The sequence below is a fragment of the Haliotis rufescens genome, unplaced genomic scaffold, assembly GCF_023055435.1.
Source record: "Haliotis rufescens isolate VD_foot unplaced genomic scaffold, xgHalRufe1.0.p SCAF_7, whole genome shotgun sequence".
Lineage (NCBI taxonomy): Eukaryota > Metazoa > Mollusca > Gastropoda > Lepetellida > Haliotidae > Haliotis > Haliotis rufescens.
Window position 1 is genome coordinate 52,629,563 of NW_025964361.1, and position 18,974 is coordinate 52,648,536.

Below are 18,974 nucleotides of genomic sequence, written 5' to 3' on the forward strand. Positions count from 1 at the left end.
GTGGACTAAAACTGTAAGTTTCTACCGCTGTAAATGGCTGGAGTCACATATGTCTTGGTACCAAATCTGTTATCTGATCGACCGACCTGATTCCTACATTCAGAGGTGGAAACTAACAGTTTCAGTCCACTAGTCCTTATAATGATAACTTATAGAAAAACCCTTAAAAATGGCAAATTTCTTCTAGTCCTTATGATACCTTAACTATTGGGCAGTTTGGCAAGGACCACAGGACTAGTGCCAATTTCTAACGCTGACATTGTGACCACCTGATCCCCAGAGCCACGACCACACAGTGTGTATTCTGCCCTGAAGTCCCCGTGTGGACATACCTGGTAGACATATATAGCCAGCGTAGCGCAGTATGCGAAGCGGTCATGGCTGGAGTCACACACATCGTGGTTCCAGGGCTGGCAGCCCGCTGACAATAGGCCCACCTGCTTCACCATCTTCCTGTGTTCCGGCTAGACATACCTCCTGTAGGCTGGCACACACATGCTGAAACCATCAACTCAAGTCAAAGTAGACACAATTGATAGATAACAACTTCTTTAATTCCTGTAAAGGCAACGTTTCGGTAAGATCCTTATACTGTTGTCAAGCACAGCTGGTCTTGTCAGACTGGACTACCAGTCTAACTTGACAACGGTATAAGGATAGGTCTATACTGAACGTTGCCTTTACAGTAATTAAAGAAGTTGTAATTTACAACAAGGCTTTCATTTCTTCAACAGACCTTGACTTCCTTGATGTTTGCTGCTATTAGGGTTGGCAAAATGCCACAAAAATCGTATTGTAAGATATCACAATACCACAATACAGTGATCTGTATTGCGAATTTGCGATACATATTGGGTAAAAAAATATCTTTGTCATGCACCTATGGAAATATAAACCATAACACCTCAAGACTTATGGCATGGTTTAATCATTAATTGATTATGTCGAACAAAGACAAACTCAAACTAAGCCACCAGTTTCCTATTCATTGCCATAATTGCACAGCTATCCTGGAGCTGCAAGCCATCACAGTCATAGGTGACTAATGAATTCAATGGAGGAGCCTTGACTGGCAATGGCCACTAATAATGTTAATCAATAACAAATCAGGCTAATCATTAATGTTTGTGTAAGGACCTGCCAAAATGTCTAATGAGTTTGGATTGTCTCAAATCCCTCTGGACAACAAGTAGAACTACCTGTATTTCCATATGCAACATGACACAAAGGAAAGTATAGAGAGTGTGAAAATAGTTTGAATGTGAGTGGGTGAGTATGGTTGAGCTTTTAGCAATATTCCAGCAATATCACGGCGGGAGACACCAGAAAATGAGCTTCACACATTGTACCCATGTGGGGAATCGAACCTGGGTCTTCGGCGTGACAAGCGAACACTTTCACCACTAGGCTACCCCACCGCACCAGTTTGAACGTGAGACTTTTAGTTAAGTGAATATCGACCAACCGTTGATTGGCTTCCTACCATTATCATGATTATTGAGATTTCTGTTCATGCAACATACAATATCCTGACTAATTAAACATGTTGACCATTTTTGCCTTTTTAATAACGAGGAAGGACTTGTTGTTGTCAGGCAAACAAACACTGCATAAGTAATGTATATTGGTTATACCTGCATAGTTCTGTGATAGCCCAATGTATTTTTACTGTTATTAACAAATTTACATTGACAATGTGACACAATTGAAACTAATACTTATATTAACATGATTAAATTACTTGAACATGTTGAAAAGCAGTGTTCAGAAAATAAACCTAATATATATTTTCTGTTTTGATACATATCATCTCATTTATGGAAACTTAATATACAGATAACCATGATGACATGACCACTGAAGTACAAATATTGCATGACAAGAGATCCTTATAATATATCGCCTGAGACCACAGTCCAAATTGAGGATAATCATCCCCATGATGTAGGATAATCAAATTATCACCCGAGGCTGTGGGATTATTTCAAGCCCGACATACCAGGAGACTATATCATGTACGCAAAATCCACATGCTCAACAAATTGATATATATTTTTCGAAAAGATCACAACACAAAAAAGTACGAGAATCTGTACTTTAACCAAGAAAGTGTCATCCCAAATATAACATTTGTAACACAAAAGAACAAATAAGTAAAATGGGAATAATTTTTTGAGAGTAGAAAACACAAAACTCAGTATCAAATGAAGTTGAACTAAACAATTTTAAAAATCATCACCAGGTATGGTAGGGTAGCCTCTGTGCATAAGGCACCTTCTCATCCATGTTTTTAAACCAAAGGAGAGTTTGGTTACACAGAAGCACATTTTTTGTTACCCCTTCTGTTACTTTGCTAGCATATTACTAAAAGTCACATAAACATGATAAAACCTTTCACTGTCACGTCTTTGTTTGTGGTAAAGTCCATGGGTGTACTGGTATACCTACCACAACTAAGTGCTTTTTAAAACAATCTACTCAGCACATTAATATCATTAATCCAGAGCTTGATCCCTGCAACTCTTTATTATGCTACACTGTGTCTGTAGCAGGGCGTGGAGTCGTCCCACAGATGACATCCTTACCTTGTCAGCTTGCTGACGGGGTTAACCTCTTTGGTCATGTGGACAAGGCGTCCGACCTCGGATCAGAAGGTCCGTGGTTCGAATCCCATCACGGGACTCGGAAATTTTATGGCCGCTACATTGGCGCCCAACGTGGGACTGAGCACGTTCATATTAAATTTGAGCAAAATAAGCCTCAGTACCCTACTATGCGGCCCGGGACGTGCCTTCTGTTGACGGGGGAGTATGTAGCAGGGCGTGGAGTCATCCCACAGATGACATCCTTACCTTGTCCCATCACGGGACTCAGAAATTTTATGGCCGCTACATGTGCATGGCAGATTAAGGGTGGGATGATTCGCATAAACATAAAAAATACTTGGCATTTCTTTATGACCATCCTATCGTACACATATGTATTGATACTTTAAAACAGCATTAGAAATTGGCACTAGTCCTATAGTCCTTGCCAAACTGCCCATTAGTTAAGGTATTATAAAGACTAGCAGAAACTTGCCCTTTTTTAAGAGTTTTGCTGTATGTTGTCATGGACTTGGACTAGTGGACTAAGCTGTTAGTTTCTATTGCTGAACAATATAATCATTTTACCCACATTGTGGCTGTGCACAGTATATGTAATGCATTTCATCAATGTCACACAAAAATCTGCTTGTATGCAACAGCAGGTATGATTGGTACAATTACATGATTAGATAGCATCAGCCAATCAAAGAGCACAATAGTCTGCTTTGATTTTTATTAAAATCTATAAAAAAAAATGTAAATCAATCGCCACATCCTATGTGTACCTTTCACGATAACCACAAACTGAATAATGGAAATGCGAAGGTGATCAAAGACATTGATATAAGGGAAGATATACTTGGAGAGATACATCGTTCGACAACTGTCAAAAAGGTTGCTGATGTCTAAAGTTAACCAGGTACTGAGGTAGATCGACAGATCTATCTATGGCAAAGCAGACTGCTGTCTGGGTTTCTGTTGGAATCTTTAACCAGTGATAACCTGTATTATATCGCACACATTGGTGACATAAACGCTGTCAAAAGATAAATGTCATGTACCTGGTTGTGCACTGCTGACTGTCAACACCAAGATATCTCATACAAAGAGTATAATCAACACTTTCTGCTCGCAACCATTTGAATCACGTGATCAAACATATCCAAAGCGCATGTTCACATTGACTTCCGCTTGTATTAACTTCCGGTGACGGAAAACGTATTGCTTCGAAGTGATAAACTTGCTATCGGGCCTATTGGTTTTTAATCAAAGACATTCAGATCAGTTGGTTGGTAAACTATACTTGTTTCCAAATGTTGAATGGTATCAGATCAGTTGCCCATTAATAATGACATTGTCTGAAAGATGACCGTCACATGTTTTCGTGGTACTGGTAGTGGTACCGTAGGCCCATGCATACTACCAGTACCACATTTTGCATGTCAGGTTATTTCGCACGTTGAAAAACCTACACAGCGCCGCTTTGGACTTCCCTGACGTGTACACAGTTGTGACCTGTTTTTAAAGCTTCTGACAATAATAATTTTGATCAAAAGGTTGAGAAAAAAACATTTGAACACCCAACCTGCCAATCAGATCTTAGTTATCATTACCCCTAAACACTATTTGCAATTCATAGAGATATAACATCAGGATTAAGCTGTGTTAAGAAAACCAGTCAAATCATTACCTCACTAGTGAAGCAGGTCTCTAGTTTCCGTATTCAAGCTAAAATTCAAGACAGATCCATTTTGAAATGAGAGAAGTAGTAATGCCAGAAATAACAAAAGAAATTAACGCTTTCCATTTTTAACCTTTTCAACTTATTGTCACTAAAAGAGAAAATGCATCTAAAATTTTCTAGCCTTCGAACTATTACTGCCATATTGAAAAGACAACATGGGTTACCTCCCAAGAATTGGATTCTGTTCAGTAAGAGTTACAATTCTTTTCATGTGTGTCAAATAAGGTGAATAGTCCTTGTGAACAGAAACTAGTACATTGGATTTTAGTGTCCTTTCCCCTTCCAAATCAGCGCTCAATGAGACAAACCCAGCAAAAGTTTTCATCCTATTACACTGTTAAAATTTAATGTGTGAAGTCAGAGCTGCAGATATGCAGCGTATTTGTGTAAAGTACCCCCCAAAATATTCAAAACCCAATTACTTTCAATTCACTTGCGTACAGAAACGCATGCATTAAATGAAAAACTCAAATGTATAAAAACAGCACGCGTAAATACCCAATGAAGCTTTTGCAACATGTGTACAAAGGAGCTAATTTTCCCAAACACGCTTATGAGCTAATTTACTTTCCGAATCAAACCTATATATTTAAAACAGTTATATACACCTGAAACATTTCAATTTTTTTTAAACCTTAAAATGTTCACTAATTTTGGGAGAAACCCAATAGTAATCACTAGATGAGTGAAAAGTGAAAAAATATTGGTTACTCAATGAAAAATGTAATAACCCATTTAAAATGGAAACCCTAGAGTAAAAAACTTGCTCAAAAAGTTATCTGGAACTCTGATGAAATACAAGAAAGCTGTAAAATCACACCTAAGGGAGACAACTTGCAAAAGACTAGATGCAATTTATCGCACATCCACACAATAGATTGATTAATTATTTATGATTGAGTCATGATCAATGCATGTAAAAACAAAACCAAAGAAGAGTCAATTGCAAACATTCAAGTGCCATAATAATTATTGCCGTATTCGATGAAATAAGCGCCCAGGGCGCTCTCAAAATTAGAAATATTATTTTGGTGAAAAAACAGAGTTGAAAGATAAATTTCGTGGTTTATGCTGACAGCCTGAAATGTTTATATACGACAGATATATTTTTCCAGAATTTAATTGCCCATAATTGAGGGTACTTATTACACAAGAGTGTGTATTATACACGAATAAATAGGTCTTGTTACATTGATCAATCGAAGGGGTGCTAATTGGGATTGTTCACTAGCCAATATATTAGCAAATATTGCCGTGGGGGCTTATTAGAGCGGGGCGCTTATTACGTCGAATACGGTATTAGAGTTTCATCTCTACCCACATCACTAACAAACAAAGACTTTTGAGTGATGATATGACATCAGTAACATTCATGAAAATTATATACATGTACTATTTTGTAATTTTCAGATAACCATCTCAGGATGAAAAAAATTCAAATCTTAACAGCCAAAATGTCTGGTGAAACACAGCCACCAGGTGGCAGCACCGAGGATATGTCAGCAGACTCAGGCACTGAAGACAAATTATCTTCTAGTGTAAGTCTAGTGAGAGAAAACATCCCCAAAGCAGCTCTCACAAGAGATTCTTGTAAGACAACACAAGATACCTCTTCATCAACCACCTCAGCATCTACTGACACAAAGGATGACAAGAAGACCATCTTTAGTAATCTACCTAAATTTGACACCCAGGACTGGTATTCACACAAATGTTTCAATAGATACTGGAGTCACTATGGTTATGTGATGAACTGGTATAAGAAACACGGTCATGTGCAGAGGTCTCTTCAAAGGAAGCTGAGCTATCATCGATCATACCCATCATACCACACAGCATATCCTTATCAGCCTTACTCATACCAGCCTTACTCCTACCCTTTCTCTCATGCTCAGTACATGCACAGACAGACTCCAGTCAGGTCAAGAAGGGGGAGAGGGAGGGCGACTTCAGACAGGTCTAGGGTGCTGAGTCAGCGGTCTGTGCCTGTTAAGAGGAAACAAGGAGATATGAATATGGACGTAGACAGTGACTTTGCTGATGCAGTTGAAGCAGGAGATGATGTGGCATGTGATGTGTCACAGACGTCGGAGCGAGAGGAGAATGTGGCCTGCAGGATGGAGTTGGAGATCACTGATGAAATGTTGGACTTTTTTGCAACATCTCAAAAACACAGGAAACAGAGAGGTATGAACAGTTTCTAATCAGATCAGTGATGGTGTTTACATCAGGGGATATGGCTTTGGTCGCTTAAAGTACCTAGTAATAGCCTAGTAATGACATGGCGATGTTGGGGAAAACTGGTCCTCTGTACCATACTCCTGAAGGTCATGGAGATGAATGCACAAAAGGTAAGATAGGACCTCAGTACCCCAAGTTCACTGGTTTCCTTGATAGGTCCTTTGTACCCTATGTTCATAGGTTTCCTTGATAGGTCCTCAATACCCTATGTTCATTGGTTTACTATTTCCTTACCACCCTATGTTAATGGGTTTCCTTGATAGCTCCTCAGTACCCTATATTCATGGGTTTCCTAGGTCCCCAGTACCCTATGTTCATGGGTTTCCTTGATAGCTCCTCAGTACCCTATGTTCATGGGTTTACTATTTCCTTACTACTCTATGTTCATGGGTTTCCTTGATAGCTCCTCAGTACCCTATGTTCATGGGTTTCCTAGGTCCCCAGTACCCTATGTTCATGGGTTTCCTTGATAGCTCCTCAGTACCCTATGTTCATGGGTTTCCTAGGTCCCCAGTACCCTATGTCCATGGGTTTCCTTGATAGGTCTCCAGTACCCTATGTTCATGGGTTTCCTTGATAGCTCCTCAATACCATATGTTCAACAGTTCTCTTGATGGGTCGTCAGTACCCTATATTCATGGGTTTCCTTGATATCTCCTCAAAACCCTATGTTCATGGGTTTTCTTGATAGCTCCTCAGTACCCTATGTTCATGGGTTTCCTTGATAGGTCCCAAGTACCCTATATTCACGGATTTCCTTGATAGCTCCTCAGTACCCTATATTCATGGGTTTCCTTGATAGCTCCTCAAAACCCAATGTTCATTGGTTTTCTTGATAGCTCCTCAGTACCCTATGTTCATGGGTTTCCTCGCGCCGAAGACCCGGGTTCGATTCCCGACATGGGTACAATGTGTGAAGCCCATTTCTGGTGTCCCCCGCCGTGATATTGCTGGAATATTGCTAAAAGTGGCGTAAAACCATACTCACTCACTCACTCACTCATGGGTTTCCTTGATAGGTCCCGAGTACCCTATATTCACAGGTTTCCTTGATAGCTCCTCAGTACCCTATTTTCATGGGTTTCCTTGATAGCTCCTCAATACTCTATGTTCATCGTTTTCCTTGATAGCCCCTCAATACCCTATGTTCATCGGTTTCCTTGGTACATAAGAACTGTATTACCCTATGTTTATGGCAAGGTTTGTACAGGCTTGAAAAGACCATGAATAGACCACCAAAATAGCTTGAAAAGCCTTGAATTTGCAGTCAACCCCATTAGAGGCTGCAGTGCTGGGGATATTGGTGACTGCGACACAGAACAACATTCAGGCCTACAAAATTAAAGACTGAAAGAAGTAGGGACGTGAAAGAAAATGTGAAGTGAAATTTGCTGTTAAAAAAAAGGCTCATATTACTCGAATTTAGATAATTTTACTCCAAATTTGATTTTTAAAAAAAATTATTTTGTTACAAATTCTTTCATGTCATTGAACACATATAATTGTCAATGACTGTATGTACTATTGTTTTATTTACATTCTTGACCCTCAAATAATACATTTTATTTTGTAAAATATTGTAAATTTGTTGAATTTAAACTTTAAACCCTAGAAAGTTACTCACCATTGTCACATGAAGAAATTTCGTTCATAGTTATACATATAATTGTTTTTTTGTGTGTTTTTTTTGTTTTTTAAAAATATTTTTTATTCAAAACAGTATAGGATATTACAGTTATACATTGAGTAGCACGTCATGTTGTATACTTATTAGGTGTAGGTTACATACCTATACAGCAGACAGCAAATTTAAAATGGCTACAGGTGTCCAACAATGTTTACAAATGGTGAAACGAGCAGGCTACATGTGCCATGTTTATTAACAAAGTGTGAAGCTAAATCCTTACATATAATTGTTTGTCTTTCAGAAGCTGAGAAAAAGGAAGAAATAGCGAGGGAAAAGAAAGATAAAAGGATCAACATTGAAGATGGTAAGGGGAAAACAGTCATTTTGGGTTGTACATTGCCCAGGGAGCTGAGAATGAAAATCAATGTAATTCCATGAACATTTACTTGGTGAATTATAAATGGACTTATTATTAATATTATGTCCAATCTTTGCATTTTGTTTTGTGGTTCTCTCTATTAATATTACAGGATAGGCCAATCCTTCAATCTCCCTAGGATTGATACCACTCTCTAAGTGATTCCTGTTTGTATTTGTGCATAACTCTGTGAGAACAGACCGCCTCCATTGTCTAGTGGATGGATACTAGCTGTCTGGAAAGTAGAAGCTCAGTTGTTGGAAGCCTGACCTCTTTCTACCAAACTGAAAAGACATTTAAAGATGATACTTGTTGGTACCCTATCTGGCGATCGGTAGCAAGGGTATAAACTGGCTCGGAGTCAGTGTAATGTATGTGTAGAGTATCAATGTTAAACTGCGGGACGGTATTTGAGTGGGCTAGCACTAAAAAAGCATCTTTAGTCCGGACTGGTACAGGCAGGCAGGCAGGCAGGCAGGGCAGGGCAGGGCAGGGCAGGGGCAGGCTGGCAGGCAGGCAGGGCAGGGCAGGGCAGGGCAGGGCAGGGCAGGGCAGCACGCACGCACACCCACATGTGCATGCACATCGCTATATAAGTGCAATAATCTTGGTCGCGACGTTAAACACATGTTAAACCCCATTTCACCAGCTCACCTTTCCAATTGAGCCATGTGTATCAGGCATTACTAGTTACTGCATTTTGTTAATGTCTACCACAGTGCGAGGACAGCAGCGTGAGCGGACATCAGAAGCTCCCAGTGAGAGACCAGGCCTGCGACGTACATCGGAAATGAAGCTGTTGTATGGAAAAGGTGCTGCCATGATTCACGGCATGGAGACAGCTCTGCAGATGACATACGACAGACACCTTGATGCCAATCAGCCCAAGTATTGGCCAAATATGCCTCTGAGAGTCCACTTTTCAGATGCTTAGAAATTGATGTTTCATTTGTGACTATATTCGGGAGTTGTTGACAAATGACTTGGATTACATGTTTTTCCAATAAATAATCTTTGTAATCATCATGTGTTGGATTGAACAACTTTGTTCAGACCAATGAGGGGTATATACACATGGAAAAAGGTTAAGCATCACCCCAGCCTTATTTTTCATATATCCCAATCTTCCATGTATCTTTTGGAAATATCCACATACAGTGAGTGAATGAGTGAGTTGGTTCTAATGCAGCTTCTAACAGTATTCCAGTTATATCTCAGAGTGTCAGCGTAATTTGGGAGGAAAGCCTTAAGTGATGCAGGTCTTAGATGTCTCCCACTTTGGTGAAACCCTTCGTGGTCTAGTGGTAGAGCGTCCGCCCAGAGAGCGGAAGGTCCAAGGTTCGATCCGGGCCACGTCATACCAAAAGATGTAAAAGATGGTACTTGTTGTTACCCTGCCTGGCGCTCAGCATTAAGAGGCTAAAACAAGGACTGGTCGGCTCGGAGTCAGTATACTGTGTCTGAGTAGGGTATTCATGTAATACTGCAGCATGGTATCTCAGTGATCTAGCACTATAAATCGGCATCAGTCCGGACTAGTACAAGCAGCCACACACACAAACACATGTGCATGCATGTCGCTATATAAGTGCAATAATCTTGGACGTGATGTTAAACCCCATTTCACCTCACCTCACCATGGGAATGGTGCTGACAAACCTAGAAACATAATGCGGGTGAACTGGGATTTGAACCCGAAATCACAAGTTTCTGGTGTGCCCAAGGGATGCAACTCTGCACAGAGAAATGCAGACCTTAGAGAGCTGGGCCACACATGCCCCCCCCTGGAAAGAAATAAGATAAGCACAAAAGGATGTCCGCTATACGATGATCGGACAATATTCTACTCAAGTATATTAACAACATGAGGAGGTTTGTTATCCCCTGCCGGGACAGAATGGCCGAAGGGGGATTATGTCCAGTCCGTCCGCCCGTCCCATAGAGGGTACTAAGCTTGTAAAATCAACCCCTCCTACAGTTTCCTGAGAATATCCCTGACACTCTACACACAAGATGTCGACATGTTGATGATACGCATACTGCAGTCCCGTTTCATTTCGACAAATTTTGACAGAGCACGGACGTATACGTCTTTGGACAGAGTTACTGCCCCTGTTTTACGGATCTTCATTTGCCTAATTGTGAGAGAGGGTACTAAGCTTGTGAAATCAACTCCTCCTACAGTTAAAATGTGCACGTTTAATATATCCATATCACAGTCACGTTTCATTTCTTTTCATGTTGAGAGAGTTACTGCCCTTGGTTTATGAAGCTCGATTTGCACAACTGTGAGAGAGGGTACTGTTTTTGTGATGTCAACTACATTTTTCAGGGAATATCCCTGACGCTCTAAACACATGCCGCTCTACACACAACATGTGTTATTGATACACATATCGCAGTCGTTATAAATTTGATTGTGGTAAAATGTGGATTGTCATAAAATACAAAGAAAATATAAACTCGTTAAAAAAATTCATGTGGGGGATATTGTGCCCTCAGAGCACTCTTGTTTGTGATTGGGCTCCATATGTTATAAGGGAATGGAGAGGGAGTGCCAGTGTCCCCGTGACCCCTCCCACCTAGATTCACCAGTGTAATTTACATACTCGCCCCAGTGACAACTAATACTACACTACGCATGATAAGCCCACATCTAACACACTTCAAACAAAAGCAGTTTGAGTATGGTTGATGACTGTTCCCCAGGGAATTGGTTTGTACGATGTGTTCATCCACATAGAGATTGCTTATTGTACCTAAACAAGTAGCCAAGTTAACAACTAGTGAATAATAGACAGTTAAGAACAGGTTACAAAACAAACATTGGTATTTAATGAGGCACATTCCAGGGGGAGAAACATGTTGTGTATCGTATCTATTTAAATGTTGTTAACAGAGTCCAGTATGAATCATTCCAGGCCTAATGTTGATCAGATAATGACTGTCAACTCCGAGAGCTCACTAGGGACCGTAGCTGGCTGTGTGTTTAATCAGTGTAGAGGATAGGTCCATCAGAGATGCGGGGTTGGAGGCTTTCTGTACCTGAAGACATTGGTATGCACATTAGTGATGAAATATTTATGTTACCATTGAGGAGTTAAATAAGTGTGACATCGAGGGAGATGTTTATCGATTGTTGTGTTTTAACGTTATTGGTTGTGAAGGTATATATACTGGAACTAATAAAATATACACACACACTATTATATTGCTTTGGTATAACTTGTGGGAAATAATTTGTATTGATTTGTTAACATGTCCAAAGTGTTTTCTGGTGGCATCCATTTCCGAATCACATACCAATCACAAATCATTTGTCCTTCATTGAACGAACCAGAAGTGATACAATTGAAATACTGTTCACAGCAGGGTTAAACCCAACTTTCTTTGTTTGTTGTTTAACTCCACACTGAGCAATTTTCCAGCTATATGATGGCGGTGAAAAAATAGTACACATATGGAGGTTTAAGGGAGAGACCTAGATATTGAAAATATTTTATGAGTTTTAGCCAATTGGCAGACTATATTAACGGGTTGATCAGTAGTCCTCAGCATCTAGTGACAAAACATAGAAACCTATGAACAGACCACTCTTCTCTTCACTCGATCTATTGAAGCAGTTTATATGAACAACTGAGACCGGCCCTCAACGAGGCCAGTCCACCAACATTTGTCTTTAAATGATATAAACAATTTTAGTTGAGATCTGCACCCCAACATTTGTCTTTAATTAATATAAACAATTTTAGTTGAGACCTGCACCCCTACATTTGTCTTTAATTAATATAAACAATTTTAGTTGAGACCTGCACCCCAACATTTGTCTTTAATTAATATAAACAATTTTAGTTGAGACCTGCACCCCTACATTTGTCTTTAATTCATATAAACAATTTTAGTTGAGACCTGCACCCCTACATTTGTCTTTAATTCATATAAACAATTTTAGTTGAGACCTGCACCCCTACATTTGTCTTTAATTCATATAAACAATTTTAGTTGAGACCTGCACCCCAACATTTGTCTTTAATTAATATAAACAATTTTAATTGAGACCTGCACCCCTACATTTGTCTTTAATTAATATAAACAATTTTAATTGAGACCTGCACCCCTACATTTGTCTTTAATTCATATAAACAATTTTAGTTGAGACCTGCACCCCAACATTTGTCTTTAATTAATATAAACAATTTTAATTGAGAACTGCACCCCAACATTTGTCTTTAATTAATATAAACAATTTTAGTTGAGACCTGCACCCCTACATTTGTCTTTAATTCATATAAACAATTTAAGTTGAGATCTGCACCCCAACATTTGTCTTTAATTAATATAAACAATTTTAATTGAGACCTGCACCCCTACATTTGTCTTTAATTCATATAAACAATTTTAATTGAGACCTGCACCCCTACATTTGTCTTTAATTCATATAAACAATTTTAGTTGAGACCTGCACCCCAACATTTGTCTTTAATTAATATAAACAATTTTAATTGAGACCTGCACCCCAACATTTGTCTTTAATTCATATAAACAATTTTAATTGAGACCTGCACCCCTACATTTGTCTTTAATTAATATAAACAATTTTAATTGAGACCTGCACCCCTACATTTGTCTTTAATTCATATAAACAATTTTAATTGAGACCTGCACCCCTACATTTGTCTTTAATTCATATAAACAATTTTAATTGAGACCTGCACCCCAACATTTGTCTTTAATTAATATAAACAATTTTAATTGAGACCTGCACCCCTACATTTGTCTTTAATTAATATAAACAATTTTAGTTGAGACCTGCACCCCTACATTTGTCTTTAATTCATATAAACAATTTTAATTGAGACCTGCACCCCTACATTTGTCTTTAATTAATATAAACAATTTTAATTGAGACCTGCACCCCTACATTTGTCTTTAATTAATATAAACAATTTTAATTGAGACCTGCACCCCTACATTTGTCTTTAATTAATATAAACAATTTTAATTGAGACCTGCACCCCTACATTTGTCTTTAATTAATATAAACAATTTTAATTGAGACCTGCACCCCTACATTTGTCTTTAATTCATATAAACAATTTTAATTGAGACCTGCACCCCTACATGTCTTTAATTAATATAAACAATTTTAATTGAGACCTGCACCCCAACATTTGTCTTTAATTAATATAAACAATTTTAATTGAGACCTGCGACCCAACATTTGTCTTTAATTCATATAAACAATTTTAATTGAGACCTGCACCCCTACATTTGTCTTTAATTAATATAAACAATTTTAATTGAGACCTGCACCCCTACATTTGTCTTTAATTAATATAAACAATTTTAATTGAGACCTGCACCCCTACATTTGTCTTTAATTAATATAAACAATTTTAATTGAGACCTGCACCCCTACATTTGTCTTTAATTAATATAAACAATTTTAATTGAGACCTGCACCCCTACATTTGTCTTTAATTCATATAAACAATTTTAATTGAGACCTGCACCCCTACATGTCTTTAATTAATATAAACAATTTTAATTGAGACCTGCACCCCAACATTTGTCTTTAATTAATATAAACAATTTTAATTGAGACCTGCGACCCAACATTTGTCTTTAATTAATATAAACAATTTTAATTGAGACCTGCACCCCTACATGTCTTTAATTAATATAAACAATTTTAATTGAGACCTGCACCCCAACATTTGTCTTTAATTAATATAAACAATTTTAATTGAGACCTGCGACCCAACATTTGTCTTTAATTCATATAAACAATTTTAATTGAGACCTGCACCCCTACATTTGTCTTTAATTCATATAAACAATTTTAGTTGAGACCTGCACCCCAACATTTGTCTTTAATTCATATAAACAACTGAGGCTGGCGCTGAACAAGGCCGGTCCACCAACAGTTTCCTTTAAATTCATATCAACTGATATTGGCCCTCAACAAGGGCGGCGTACGAACATAAGTTTTGTCTTCAATTCAAACAAACTACTCAGACCAGCGTTCCATCGGCGCTCGCCGTAGCTGTGTTGGTTCCTCTTGCAATGAGGCATCGGGCGTAGTATACCTACTGCACTAGTCTATAGTATTGTAGGTATCTTATCTCATAACCTGTCTTCTTGAACTGCTGCTAATAGTTTTCACACTCATGCAGTTCATCATCGTTTAGAAGGGAGTTATCATAGAAATAAATACATTCATAAGCCTTTGTTTGTATTAGAATTTATGAAAGCTTTCATTTGAAGAAAAAAGAAATTATCATGCTGGAGTCACCATTGAATTGTATGGACATATTGAAGTGCAAATGTGTCATTTATTTAAATGCAGTTGTCTGGATTTAATTTAAATACATTACGCATAAAAGGGTTGATAGCAGAGCTAAGGTTCAAGGATCAAAGTTGTATTTGCTGACGTTCATCATCTAATACCGATTCATACATTATAAACACCAAATTTTAACTATTTCAAACGCAGAGGGAGAAGCCATATTTTGACGTCATCCGTCACAGAAATTCCGCAACCTCCTCACAGCGATAGCCCGTTCGCGGAGCTCTCTATACCGAGAGTGTAACGAAGGTGTCACGCGTTGTTAAGGAGCTTGTAAATTCCGTTGGGAGTTATCTTCCTTGGTTTTACGAAAGTCATAAAATGGCTGCTTGGTTCACTTGAAATAGAAGTTGCAACCAGTAAAGCTGGAACTCGAAAGAAACCCAGACCCGGTTGATGGTGAAAATGGATTAATATAAACGTTCTGTGAACTTTGTGTTAGTGTTTGAGTCACACTTAGGCAAAATAAGCTGCTGATTACGGGGATTGCCGCGCGATCGGATTTCTCGATGCAATGATTGGCCTACATGACCGTTTGGAGCTATATTTGGTAAGTTCTGGAACATTTAACTTCATTTTTTATTTGAATACTTAGATTATGGCATTAGCTTTGCCTGTATGCGCACACTCTGAAGGAAATTGTATAATGATATCGTTCCTATTTGTCGGTATCTTGTAAGTCTTTAGACGCGATTGCCAACGCAATCACGCGACATATTGACGTTCATCGGGAGATAAACGACAGTAAGCTTTGTGGAGTTCATCTAGGCGAGATCACACGCTACTGTCAATATAAAGAGACGGTACAACTAACGCGAGAAAGACAATTTGTTTTTGTTCTGAACAAGACATATGATGTCGATTTCACCAGTAATATTCCCACATTCACATCTCAGCCTCATTGTTCAAATATTCCTGCCTTGGATTCCTGCCTTGGATCAGTGTAATGCTATATGTTATCAGTCTGTTATTTTGAACCCATGGCTGCCACCTTGCATCAATTTATTATACCATGGGGCAGTAGATGTTTATTATGTATTTCCCCAATGGCTATCTGTTCTTGTGTATTGCAGTCTCCTCCTCAACAATCCTACTCCTTCCTCACCCCTCTCAATCCCTTCTGTCTATTCAGCACTCCCAGACGTCTTGTCACATTGTTGCTTTGTATTGTTCCCATGAGCTGTGTGATGAGGTACTTTGTTTATTAAACAGTGATGAGAAACAAGAATATAATATTTCTGCCCACAGAAGTGAATACTACTGAAGGTTTTTATATGGATGGAACATAAACAAGAGAGAATGTGAACTTGGGTGTAACGTCGGTTTCAAGAGTGTGTATCGTCTGCTACAGCTTTTACTTGTCCGCACTAATGCAGGTGTTATAGTGCTAGCCCCCTGAGATACCATGCCCCATTTTAAACATGGAAACTCGCACATAATAAATCCAAGCCGACCAGTCCTAGTTTAATTCCCGAAAACACCGAGCGCCTGGCGGGGTAACAAGTAACATCTTTTTACATATTTTGGTATGACTCGACCGGGTTTGAACCATCGACCTCCTGCTCTCTGGCAGACACTGTCCACTACACCACAGTGATTGTAGGTTATACCAATATATGGATGTGTTGTCTGTGTTGTTCAAATCAGATGATTTGAACTATCTACTTGACTCCATTACTCGTATACATACTAATGTACTGATGTCCCCTGTTGTGTTCACAAACATTAATGCTCAAGATGAAGAAATTACACGATGAATACCTCACATTTACACTGGAAAGTGGGAATTAGGAGAAAACAATATGTAGAGAAACAATTTATTCAATGTATATATGTTACAAATTGTCCTGTGGAATATAAACGCTTGTTAATAATTATAAGCGCCAGATATTACTATGGTAAAGGTATCACTTACCCTTTTGATAGCTAGATCCCTGAAGATTCTTTTGATTTAAGGATCCTTTTTTTCTTCAAATGTGATAGACGTCTTTAGTCACCCCTATACACAATATTATATATAATCATTAAAAAAATCATGAAAAAAGTGATGAAACCATTTCCATAATCATAAGAATCAATTACACGATTCCGACTTTTTCATCAATGAGTGATGATACCACGAGGAGAGCGTCACCTGCCTTACAGGTGTCATCCGTCAAAAACATAGGCTAAGGCATGTATGTTGTTCACATAAAACACGGGAACATATGGTACAAGTCAAAGTTGCGACTATATACAGGATACACTTTATAGCGAGAGATAATCTCCACTTATCACAACAGCTTAATTACAAAAATGCATACCGAAGTACAAATAGTGAAGTTAAGCAATGTATATAGTTGTTTGTGGGTATTAAAATGACTATCTTCATGTTACTTGGGTTATCTACCAGTTGTATGGGGACGTTACATTATGGCTATCTTCATGTTACTTGTATTATCTACCAGTTGGGTGGAGGCGTTACATAATGGCAATCTTCATGTCACTTGTGTTATCTACCAGTTGTGTGGGGAGGTTACATAATGGCAATCTTCATGTTATTTGTGTTATCTACCAGTTGTGTGGGGACGTTACATAATGGCAATCTTCATGTTACTTGTGTTATCTACCAGTTGTGTGGAGACGTTACATAATGGCAATCTTCATGTTACTTGTGTTATCTATCAGTTGTGTGGGGACGTTACATAATGGCAATCTTCATTTTACTTGTTTTATCTACCAGTTGGGTTGGGACGTAACATAATGGCTATCTTCATGTTACTTGCGTTGTCTACCAGTTGTGTGGGGACGTTATATAATGGCTATCTTCATGTTACTTGTGTTGTCTACCAGTTGGGTGGAGGTGTTACATAATGGCTATCTTCATGTTACTTGTGTTATCTACCAGTTGGGTGGGGACGTTACATGATGGCAATCTTCATGTTACTTGTGTTATCTACCAGTTGTGTGGGGACGTTACATAATGGCTATCTTCATGTTACTTGTGTTATCTACCAGTTGGGTTTGGACGTTACATAATGGCTATCTTCATGCTACTTGCGTTGTCTACCAGTTGTGTGGGGATGTAACATAATGGCTATCTTCATGTTACTTGTGTTATCTACCAGTTGTGTGGGGACGTTACATAATGGCAATCTTCATGTTACCTGTGTTAACTACCAGTTAGGTGGGGACGTTACATAATGGCAATCTTCATGTTACTTGTGTTATCTACAAGTTGTGTGGGGACGTTACATAATGGCAATCTTCATGTTACTTGTGTTATCTACCAGTTGGGTTGGGACGTTACATAATGGCTATCTTCATGTTACTTGCGTTGTCTACCAGTTGTGTGGGGACGTTATATAATGGCTATCTTCATGTTACTTGTGTTGTCTACCAGTTGGGTGGCGGCGTTACATAATGGCTATCTTCATGTTACTTGTGTTATCTACCAGTTGGGTGGGGACGTTACATGATGGCAATCTTCATGTTACTTGTGTTGTCTACCAGTTGTGTGGGGACGTTAGATAATGGCAATCTTCATGTTACTTGTGTTATCTACCAGTTGGGTTTGGACGTTACATAATGGCTATCTTCATGTTACTTGCGTTGTCTACCAGTTGTGTGGGGACGTTATATAATGGCTATCTTCATGTTACTTGTGTTGTCTACCAGTTGGGTGGAGGCGTTACATAATGGCTATCTTCATGTTACTTGTGTTGTCTACCAGTTGTGTGGGGACGTTACATAATGGCTATCTTCATGTTACTTGTGTTATCTACCAGTTGGGTTGGGACGTTACATAATGGCTATCTTCATGCTACTTGCGTTCTCTACCAGTTGTGTGGGGATGTTACATAATGGCTATAGACCTGTGACTCTCTGAGGTACAATAGGTCTTCAGCAACTGATACTTTCCATGAAAGGCGACAATGCTTGTCGTAAGTGGGCGACCAACGGGATCAAGTGGACAGGCCAGCTGATTTGGTTGATATATGTCATCGTATCCCAATTGTGTGGATCGA

At 38.7% G+C, this 18,974-nt stretch overlaps 2 protein-coding genes across 2 annotated transcripts in view; one reads left to right on the forward strand and one right to left on the reverse strand.

Moving 5' to 3' along the window:
• The window catches only part of LOC124133665 (WD repeat-containing protein 17-like), a 36,662-nt gene extending 32,904 nt beyond the window's left edge, over nt 1-3,758 (reverse strand). Inside the window, exons 1-2 of the mRNA XM_048387603.1 lie at nt 3,650-3,758; nt 333-498 (exon numbers count right to left, since the gene is read on the reverse strand). Of these exons, the coding sequence (XP_048243560.1) occupies nt 333-449 (117 nt within the window). The 5' untranslated portion in view covers nt 450-498; nt 3,650-3,758. The remainder of the gene's footprint in view (nt 1-332; nt 499-3,649) is intronic.
• Nucleotides 3,759-3,766: 8 nt separating this feature from the next.
• LOC124133666 (gem-associated protein 8-like) lies at nt 3,767-9,641 on the forward strand. Its single transcript, XM_046498126.2, has 4 exons — nt 3,767-3,876; nt 5,743-6,519; nt 8,502-8,564; nt 9,338-9,641. The coding sequence occupies exons 2-4, from the start codon at nt 5,757-5,759 to the stop codon at nt 9,550-9,552; spliced, it is 1,041 nt and encodes a 346-aa protein (XP_046354082.2). The 5' UTR covers nt 3,767-3,876; nt 5,743-5,756; the 3' UTR covers nt 9,553-9,641.
• The last annotated feature ends 9,333 nt before the right edge of the window (nt 9,642-18,974 follow it).

Coding starts and splice junctions, on each gene's coding strand:
- LOC124133666 (XM_046498126.2), top strand. CDS start 5,757: ATGAAAAAAATTCAAATCTTAACAGCCAAAATGTCTGGTGAAACACAG. Junction 6,520..8,501: donor AAAACACAGGAAACAGAGAG/GTATGAACAGTT, acceptor TTTGTCTTTCAG/AAGCTGAGAAAAAGGAAGAA. Junction 8,565..9,337: donor AAGGATCAACATTGAAGATG/GTAAGGGGAAAA, acceptor TGTCTACCACAG/TGCGAGGACAGCAGCGTGAG.